Source organism: Trypanosoma cruzi, genomic scaffold (assembly GCF_000209065.1).
Source record: "Trypanosoma cruzi strain CL Brener 1047053516613 genomic scaffold, whole genome shotgun sequence".
Taxonomy (NCBI): Eukaryota; Euglenozoa; class Kinetoplastea; order Trypanosomatida; family Trypanosomatidae; genus Trypanosoma; species Trypanosoma cruzi.
The window spans coordinates 36,460-45,828 of record NW_001849345.1 but is presented as its reverse complement, the minus strand read 5'-3'; the positions used below and the strand labels follow the sequence as shown (position 1 = coordinate 45,828).

At 47.7% G+C, this 9,369-nt stretch overlaps 6 protein-coding genes across 6 annotated transcripts, besides 7 other annotated features; all 6 read right to left on the bottom strand.

Annotated features, from left to right (window-relative positions):
* Tc00.1047053508029.59 (kinesin, putative) lies at window positions 1-692 on the bottom strand (the record flags this gene model as incomplete). The annotated part of the gene is made up of 1 exon (XM_800866.1): window positions 1-692. A coding segment is annotated over one exon (692 nt), but the record flags the coding sequence as incomplete, so codon positions are not given.
* Window positions 1-9,369: a sequence feature (heterozygous, non-Esmeraldo-like haplotype).
* Window positions 1,269-1,346: a sequence feature (T-rich).
* Window positions 2,010-3,287, bottom strand: Tc00.1047053508029.50 (kinesin-like protein, putative; the record flags this gene model as incomplete). Its single annotated transcript, XM_800865.1, has 1 exon — window positions 2,010-3,287. One exon carries the CDS (start codon window positions 3,285-3,287, stop codon window positions 2,010-2,012), a length of 1,278 nt encoding a protein of 425 aa, XP_805958.1.
* Window positions 3,542-4,072, bottom strand: Tc00.1047053508029.40 (uncharacterized protein; the record flags this gene model as incomplete). The annotated part of the gene is made up of 1 exon (XM_800864.1): window positions 3,542-4,072. The coding sequence occupies one exon, from the start codon at window positions 4,070-4,072 to the stop codon at window positions 3,542-3,544; it is 531 nt and encodes a 176-aa protein (XP_805957.1).
* Tc00.1047053508029.30 (hypothetical protein, conserved) lies at window positions 4,370-6,673 on the bottom strand (the record flags this gene model as incomplete). Its single annotated transcript, XM_800863.1, has 1 exon — window positions 4,370-6,673. One exon carries the CDS (start codon window positions 6,671-6,673, stop codon window positions 4,370-4,372), a length of 2,304 nt encoding a protein of 767 aa, XP_805956.1.
* Window positions 6,735-6,758: a microsatellite.
* On the bottom strand, window positions 7,145-7,633 carry Tc00.1047053508029.20 (ubiquitin-conjugating enzyme E2, putative; the record flags this gene model as incomplete). The annotated part of the gene is made up of 1 exon (XM_800862.1): window positions 7,145-7,633. One exon carries the CDS (start codon window positions 7,631-7,633, stop codon window positions 7,145-7,147), a length of 489 nt encoding a protein of 162 aa, XP_805955.1.
* Window positions 7,851-7,896: a sequence feature (T-rich).
* Window positions 8,267-8,301: a sequence feature (AT_rich).
* Window positions 8,337-8,370: a microsatellite.
* Window positions 8,564-8,638: a sequence feature (T-rich).
* On the bottom strand, window positions 8,740-9,369 carry Tc00.1047053508029.10 (hydroxymethylglutaryl-CoA lyase, putative; the record flags this gene model as incomplete). The annotated part of the gene is made up of 1 exon (XM_800861.1): window positions 8,740-9,369. A coding segment is annotated over one exon (630 nt), but the record flags the coding sequence as incomplete, so codon positions are not given.

Here is a 9,369-nt window from a genome sequence, read left to right as displayed (position 1 = left end):
CGATGACTGCTGGTTCTGGCGTGGCTTCCCATGAATTTCTCCTTCGTGCCGGAGAAGAAGCATCGACGCATCTTCTCCGGCTCATCGCAGTTGCAGATGAAAAGATTCTCCACGGCAAAGACGTCGCCGCGGCACCAGCCGACCTTCAGCCCGGTGTTCGGCGAGTGCGTCGTGGAAGGGTTCAGCAGGTCCATCACGCGCTCGTTGTATATCTGATAGAAGCTGCAGCAGAACTGGAACCGCAGGTTTCCGTCCTCCAACTGCATCTCCCGTGCGCGATCAAACACAAGCTGGATGGCACGAGGAATAATGCCGTGTTGCCGGGGATCCGTTTTGAGGCTGGGCCTGGGATTCCCACTGCCGTGCCGCAGGTAGTCGATGCCCTCCACCGTGTATGTCTTTCCGCTACCCGTCTGCCCGTACGCGAACACGGTGGCGTGGATGCCCTTCAGGACGTGCTCAATCATCGGTGATACTTCCTGCATGACATCCTCTTGCGTGGAGTTCGGTGGCAGGGCGCGATCAAAGGTAAAGCAGCGTGTCCCCTCCTGAGCCTTGCCGTCCACGAGCACATTGCCGCCTTCTGCCTCAAAATGAACTCGGGAACACGCGTCACCTTCTTCTCCTGATAGGAGCGGACGGCACCGCACCACCACCCGGACAGAGCCACACACTTCCTGTGCCATCCTCATTTGCAAAATGGGGAGAGGGGGGTGGGAAACTTACTTCTTGTGCAGTAGAGGCAGTTTTGCGCAAATCATCGGGGAGAGAGAGAAAGTACCGTTAGCAAGAAACCGCAACTGGGGATATAGGATAGCAACGGATAAATATCGGTATTGTCTGGAGGCTGCCTCTCTCTCACTGCCCCACTCTACAAGCACATCACAAATTGATACCATAGGCAGGAAGGGCGCACCATTCCGTATTGACGCAACCCGAAGAACGACAAGGAGACGCAGTGAAATCCGCGCCTGCCACACATACTTCAACGCAGAGCCTTCACACTATTCCATTTACGGATCCAACCCATAAATAGATGCGAGACTGTCCGCGGAATGAAGAGAAAGACAATGCGCCTCAGTCCGCCCGCCCAATGGCAATGCTGCCACTGAGACACTACGTGCTAGGCCGTCCCACTGCCATCTCCCTACTCTTGTCTCCACTAAATCATCAATTTTAAAGAGGCTACGAGGAAAAACAAAAACAAAATAAAAATAAAATTGTGGTGCAAACCGAGTGTAGAAGCATATGCAAGGCGGTTCCCCCCCAAAACACACACACACACAAAAAAAAAAAACAGAAACAAGAACCAAAGACGCCGACAAAAAAAAATATCTAAAATAAAATTCAAGAGCAATAATTTGATAAAGAAACAAGAATTGGCTCCACAGCAGCTAAGATGCAATTGATGAAACATAAAAAGTGCTGGGCAAAACACTGCAAAGAAAAAAAAAAGGCAGACATACTTAAAAAAAAAAAATATTTCTGGCACGCATGTGTCTCCACCATTTCATTTCAACAAACAGTAATAACAGAAAAAAAAAAAAAGGCCTATTTACGGCACAAATAGAGTTTGCAACCCACATTCATACAAGGCAGCTTCTTATCGGTGTTTCGCAGTAAACAACTAATCCGGCCGATTTCCCACCTAATGCAGTCAAATGCGGCATACGTAAACGCTCAAATGGTTGATTCTGCATGGCTCTGAAGCAGTGTCTGGCATTCAGTAGTTCACGGAAGCATTTCCCTTCTTTAATTCCTGGTTTCGTGCAATGCATTCTCCCAATCCACACCCAAACAATACTGAAATATTCAAAGTTTCTGTGTAATGGGATTCCCCACTTCCCTGTGGATCCACTTGGCAACAAAAACAACAACAAACAATAATGATATTTGTATTCCTCAAACTGTATACACGGAAGGGATGGATCTTTTAGTAGTATATAAATAAAAGTAAAAACGGACGCTGTACGTACAACAAATCCATACGTACATCATTAATAGCATGTTTATCCAACATTCAACGAAGGTGGGCCCCAGTTCAGTTGCTCTCGATGTGGGACACCCAATCTCGCCAGCAATTCCGTGTAGTATTTCAATTCCCTCTTCATGCTGGCTACCTCAGCACGGAGCTGACGGATGAGCGCAGACTTCGCGTCCTCGTTTACACGTGGGATGTTCGTAATGTTGCGCGCTCGACCAGCGTACAGAAGAGTTGACAATGTCTCATCAACATACCGGTCTGACGGACTAATGCATGCAATCATGGTAGTGAGCGAGTTGCCGCCTAATGCGTGCTTCAGCAACATGGTCAGCTTACTCTCGCGGTATGGAATGTGCGACCTATCAGCGGGCTTACCTTTCTTCGCTCTTGTACCATTAGCAGTAAGAGCTGTAATGACTCTTCCGAGAGTGAGAAGTGACGCGTTGATATCGGGAGAGTCCTTCAGCATTGACGAAGACGGGCTCCTAGAAAGCATTGCGACCCTCTCCGATCCGGCCAGATCCACAATGGAAAGCTCGGCTCTGATGGGTGTCTCTGGCGAGTCGGCGTCGCAGCGGGCAACATATATGGTGAATACACAGTGCGAACGCGATGACTGCTGGTTCATGGCGTGGCTTCCCATGAATTTCTCCTTCGTGCCGGAGAAGAAGCATCGACGCATCTTCTCCGGCTCATCGCAGTTGCAGATGAAAAGATTCTCCACGGCAAAGACGTCGCCGCGGCACCAGCCGACCTTCAGCCCGGTGTTCGGCGAGTGCGTCGTGGCAGGGTTCAGCAGGTCCATCACGCGCTCGTTGTATATCTGATAGAAGCTGCAGCAGAACTGGAACCGCAGGTTTCCGTCCTCCAACTGCATCTCCCGTGCGCGATCAAACACAAGCTGGATGGCACGAGGAATAATGCCGTGTTGCCGGGGATCCGTTTTGAGGCTGGGCCTGGGATTCCCACTGCCGTGCCGCAGGTAGTCGATGCCCTCCACCGTGTATGTCTTTCCGCTACCCGTCTGCCCGTACGCGAACACGGTGGCGTGGATGCCCTTCAGGACGTGCTCAATCATCGGTGATACTTCCTGCATGACATCCTCTTGCGTGGAGTTCGGTGGCAGGGCGCGATCAAAGGTAAAGCAGCGTGTCCCCTTCTGAGCCTTGCCGTCCACGAGCACATTGCCGCCTTCTGCCTCAAAATGAACTCGGGAACACGCGTCACTTTCTTCTCCTGATAGGAGCGGACGGCACCGCACCACCACCCGGACAGAGCCACACATTTCCTGTGCCATCCTCATGTGCAAAATGGGGAGAGGGGGGTGGGAAACTTACTTTTTTTTTTTTTTTTTTGAAAAAGGTTGGGAATTACATTGTATATGCCATTAAACTGCGTTTTTCTGTGATTTGTAAAGACGGCAGTGTTGTATAAGAATATTTCACGGAGACGATTCATTTACCGAGTGAAGATAAATCAACCACACAAAGGTTGTATATATATATATGTAGTAAAAGTGTTTTTTTTTTGTTGTTGTTTCCTTCTATGGTGATAATTTTATACGTATCCTCGTTGTATTGCACTTTCTCTTAGCTGTTTATTCTTCTTGAATTCCTTCGTAAGAGCACCGCATATTTGCTTCTCGAGCAAGCATAGCTGGTCCACTCGGGCACTGATGTCATCTAAAAGTTTTACCATGTTGTCGGTTTGAATTCGCCCTTCTTCTTCTATTTTCTCTAGCTGGAGAGAGCGCTCTTTGCACTCCAGTACCAGTTTGTGGTAGCGGTGTTTGTGGTGGTCTAACAACTCCGTGTTATCCATACTCGCTATGCTTTGTAAGTCCGAGGGCGGGCGCCTACCCACATTTCTTGCAAAGGGGGGACATTCCTGCCGGGGCGGCACCGAGCAGTTCTTTTCATCAATGTCCTCTCTCTGAGCATGTGTGGGTACCACGAACCGGTGGCTCGCTGGAAATGACTGGGGGTTGCTCCGTTGTTTAGTGACTGTGCGTGGTGATTTCGACCATTCAGCCTTCAAAGAATGTTGCGGTGCATTTTTATTCCCCTGCACCACTCCCGCGCCGGGCATCACCTGCGATAGATGGAATCTCGTATCCCTTTACTGCTTCTTGCTGGGTGGGAGTATACACAGATATGTACGCTCGCGCTGGGAATAATACCCGCTTTCCCCAAATTCCATGCCTCATAGAAGAAAAACAACGGGGGAAACAACCTCAACAGCAAAAACGGGAAATGATCCCTTTTTTAAAAATTGAGGCCGATAAAAAATAAATCCCGCGAAGAAATCACACACAGACAAAAAAAAAAAATAGGGACAAAGAAAAAAGTCTTTCAAAAAAAAAATGTGGATTTTTTTTGCTGCTTCTCATCGACCGTCGTGAATGCCGTTCTTTCCACCATAGAGTGATACGCCGTGCTTTTGGCTTTTTTTATTGAGTAGAAACTTCAGTCGTTTGGTTGGCTTCAAACTTTGGTCAAGCAGGCCCTGTTTTTGCAGTGAGACGGCCACACTGGGGTCACGATTTATATCCGCAGCCAACTTTTTAGAGTTGACAAAGCGGCGGTGCAGGACGGAGATGGGTGTGTACTGCTCCATCTGAAACTGCTTCTTGGCCGGTTTACTAAAGAACTCGCGACTCCGGTATGCCATACTTGGATTCTCTGTTTGCACAATATAATGCTGCCTCACTGCGTACTGAGGATCAAGACCGTACAGCTCGTATTCCTTAGTCTGACGATCCATATCTTTCGGAGGGGCTTGTGCGAGTTGGACGTTAATGACGTGATTGCAAAAATCCACATCCAACTGCGTGGCAATTTCCCGGACACTTTTGGCGTCACGCTTGTCGGTGACGGTGTACACCCAACCCAGGTTTCCAAGCCGACCGGTGCGGCCACACATGTGCTGAAAGGAGCATGCCGTCCTGGGACAAAATGTGATGAAGACATGGGAGACAAGAGGAATTTCAATCCCAAACACTTCCGACTCTCGAAGAAGCAGGAACTTCCACTTGCCACAAAACTCACCATCATGGCACACCTCTGAGAAAAGTTTGGCGTTCATTCCAAGACCGCGAAGTTTTGTTCGCACCTGCAACAAATTATCTTCTTGGCGAATAAATATAACTGCACGTCCGGGGATGGTGTCCCGGGCATTCCAGATTAGCTTCACAAGATATTCATACAAATCCTCGTGGAACAGATGAAAACTAAAAAGGCAGTGGATTGTGGAAGGAACACGCACAGAGGATAGAACAATGGTGTGCCGCTCAAGTTTCACACACAGCGCCTTCAAATGATCCTTGAGACGTTCATCCATGTCCGCCGACACAAGACCAAGCTGCAGGATCGAGCGGATGTGCGGCCCTGGAAGCTGATGAAGAGTTCCCAAGAGCAATTCGCAGGCCAGTGGGTTCCTCAAACGCTTCCGCATCTCCGCCACAGGAGCATTAGGTGGTATCATTGGTATTTGTACGCCAATGTCATCTATATATACGCGTCGCAAGTACCCAAAAGACTCAAACTCCATCTTTTTCTCAAACAACAATTCACACATGGTATCTGCAGTTGTAATGAAAATGCGCACTGGGCCATGATCGCTATGAAGCGAACGTCTAAGCGCACGGTAGTACTTCTCATAACCCTCTCGATAGGAGCCAAGGTACAGCCACGACCAATCATCCCGAGGACGGTCTACCACAGTACCACCCAAAGGGCCACAAAGAGCTCGAAGCTGGCTGTACGCATGCAATGCGGTCAACCCATCCTTTGCCACAAACACGTTGAGACCTGCTGCCTCCGATCTCACAGACTGCAATAATGCAAGAAGGAAAACACTGGTCTTGCCGCTTCCTGTGACCCCATTAAAAAGGACATCATTATGATCCTCGTGTAGAAGCGCCGGAAGCAGACGGCACTGAAGGCGCGTGGGAGCCGGTCCATACTTGGCAAGCGCCCTTTCACTCAGCACTGGGTCGAGTCCAAGAGAAATCCACGCTACACCTCCCTCGTCTTTCGCTGATGGCACCTTGCGGCGCAAAGACAGTACCGCTGATGACGCAGATGATGATGATGACGATACCAAATCGTTAACCAAAAGGTCCTCTTCAATAACATGTCTGGCACGTTCACGAGCGGATTCTAAGATGGTGCCTTCCAAATCTGCTTCGGTAATGATCTTACTACCAATGGGCCCCTGTAGCTCAACACGCAGGTGTTCCGCAAGCATTTCCTCCATGTCACTTAAAGGAGCACTTGGTGTCGTGGCTTCGTTGGCTGTTGTTTGACCATTCTGAGCGAGCGTGGATTCCGCGGCTTCTAGCAGCGCTGTTGCACCATTTCCTTCAAGAACGAGCGTGCGATTGGGTGATGTCCTTTTCGGCTGCGGCAAAAGCGCCAGCGGAGAACGCTCTGTGGGGCTGTAGAGTCGTTCTGTCATTGACCGTTCCAACGCCTCCGTCGATGGCCACAGCCTCTGCTGGTAACGGTAGTAATTCCCTTGTCTGTTTTTGCGAAGCTGCTGCACCAGCCTAAAATCCTCGTACTGGTCGAGAGGACTACGCAACCCATTGCTTTGGCTAGACTGAATCACACAACGAATGACAACAAAAACCGAAAAAAGATGCCTATCCCGCCACGATGTGCCTGACAGTTGATGTACCCGGCGCATTTTTTGCTTCACAAAAGTGTGTTTCGGTGTAAAAAAAAAAAAAGGGGGTGGAGATGGGGAGAAAATAAAATAAAATAAAATAAAAAGGAACAAGCGCAAATCACTCGCAAGAAGTGAATCAATGCATAAACAACAACAAAAACAATCCTCCTCAAAATAATAATAAATGAGACAACACACAAGCAGAAGAAGGATCACCACTAGGAAATAAGAAAGCAAACAAACAAACAAACAACAACAACTGTCTAGTTTTCATAAACCGAGAAACAATTATCTGTTAAATCACCCATTTGTACCTTTTCATAAATGCTCAAACAGATATCCACATATATGCAAAACACCCACACTTCTGAAATGAAACACACTGTGTCTTTAAACGGATATTAACAACAGCATGGACAGATGGAACTAGAAGATAACCAACAACAACGGCCTTCAATGAAGTTCATCATGTGTATGACACGGGGGTTATCAACCTCCTCGTCGTACTCGTGCGGCGAATTCCTGCGGAAATTTTTCTAGATAATGACGCGCCTCAGGATTCACATCGTCATCACTGTGGTTCTTGTATTGAGAAAATACCCTATCCAATACAAGTTTGATGACGTCTGAGGCACGCTGGTCCGGGGTCCAGACGTCGTTAACCATCCGATCACAAATTCCACCTTCTTCTGTCACTAATGGGCTGTACACCGGGGTAACAAAACGCACAGTTGGTGGCTCATGCGGATAGTCCTCAGAGAAGAGTACCGAAAGTTGATATGTGTTACCGGCGCCACCGTAGACGCTATCGGCAGGGGCTTTCACCTTCAGTATCCAATTATAGATTGTGTCCGTATGGACAGAAAAAATAGCAGCGGAATGTGGGCTACCGCTGCTGTTGGCTTCATTATTTGCATCCACTTCCTCAAGAAGAAGCTTAAGATCTTTGATTATCCGTTTGTTGGAAATGTTCTTCATCTCGTTGCTCCCTTTTTTTCCCCCGTCCTTCCTTTCCGGTTGCCTTGAAAAGCCCTTCGCCTCCCGTCACTTCTCAGAAAGACAGCAAATGGTGTAAATGTGTGCTGGACCAGTCAACGCAGCAGCGCACAGACACCCAGAAAAAAAAAAAAAAGGAGAAAGCAGATCATGAGAAAATAAACGTGTGTGCCTACACAAATTCATGCGCACAGCACATAAAAAAAAAAAAAAAAGGAAAGAACCGAGATAAACAGAGAAAAAAATATCCACGCGACAAATCGACATCTCATTAGAGCCTCCTCCCTCCCATCCCCCGGCACGGCTAGCCGCCCAGAAGAGCGAGTGTGAGCATGCATACACACGCACGCACGCCCACTCATACAAACAGAAGGCATCCGAAAATGAAGCGCAGGAACAAACAAACAAAAAAACCCACCCAAAAGCGGCATCGTCGTGTATTACATCTCCCACCCTTCACTGCCCGTCCTTGACCGTGTGGGGTTTCCGCGGCGTCAACAAACAACACCCGGGAATACAAGCGGCACTGGCGAGGACGGCTGAAGGGAATGAGAGAAAAAGAACCATGCGCCCCCCATTGAAGCATAAAAAAAGAATACATAGAAGGGGGAAGGGATAAAATATAAACATATAAAAATATATGTATTTTACAATCCGCCGCGCAGCGACATTAACGCTGCTGGAATTTTCTCTCTTTTTTTTTCTTTTTCTTTTTTTTTCCTCCTTCTCGTTCTCTCCCCCTCCCCCATCAGAAACACACAAACACACACATGTTCGTGCACTCCCGCCGTCGCATAGGCAAACGACACAAACACTGAAATGCAAAGTAATTTCAAAGTATTCACGGCCAAAAAATCAAAAAATCAAAAAAAAAATACAACACATTCCTTCACACAAAATGAATGCACCACCACAAGAACAAAAAAGAAAAAACAAACAACACACACAGAAAAAAAAAAAAAACGAAGAAATAAAACAAAAACAAAAGGCCGTATTTATTTATTGTCACTATTCCTCCCTTTCAATGCGTGAGTGTGACTTTCCCTCGTCGTCTTATTCCACAGGATTTTTTTTTTTTTTTTTTGCTCTTAGGCAGTTGCGATCCTACGGGAACCGCCGGTCTCACCGCTCTTCACATTGGCAAAAAAACCCAGCCTCTTCATGAGGAGTCTCCTGGCGCCCATCGTGTAGGCATCAAGTGTGATACATCCAAGCTTTTGCACATCAACCTTATGGAAGCTTGAGCAAATTTTTTCCTCACTTGGCGGATCACAGCCCAACTCCTCAAAAACACGAAGCATGCTGGAGCGAAACCCCTCGTAGTCTAACATTCCCGTGTCGTTTACATCATACAGTTTGAAGTGTTCTTGGCATAATTGGAAAAAACGCTTTTCATCCCGCAGGCTTTGTGACAATAACATATCCTTCACGGTCACCCCAAATATATGTTGCTTAAGAAGAACACATTCGTTAATTTGCTTCCGGTCAATTGATGAAGGCAGAAGATTCAGCTCATCTATTGCCTGCAGCACCGTTTCTGTCGCAACATTACCAACAAGGTCGTTCTCTTTTGCAAAGGGACATCCCCCCATACCTCCAAGTGCACTGTCAATCATCTGGCACCCTGCCTTCAAGGCGGCAATTATCTTTTCTTTAGATGTCGCGGTGTTGCTGTGGAAATGTGCACCAAAAAAAACATCCGGGAACTTCTTCTGCAA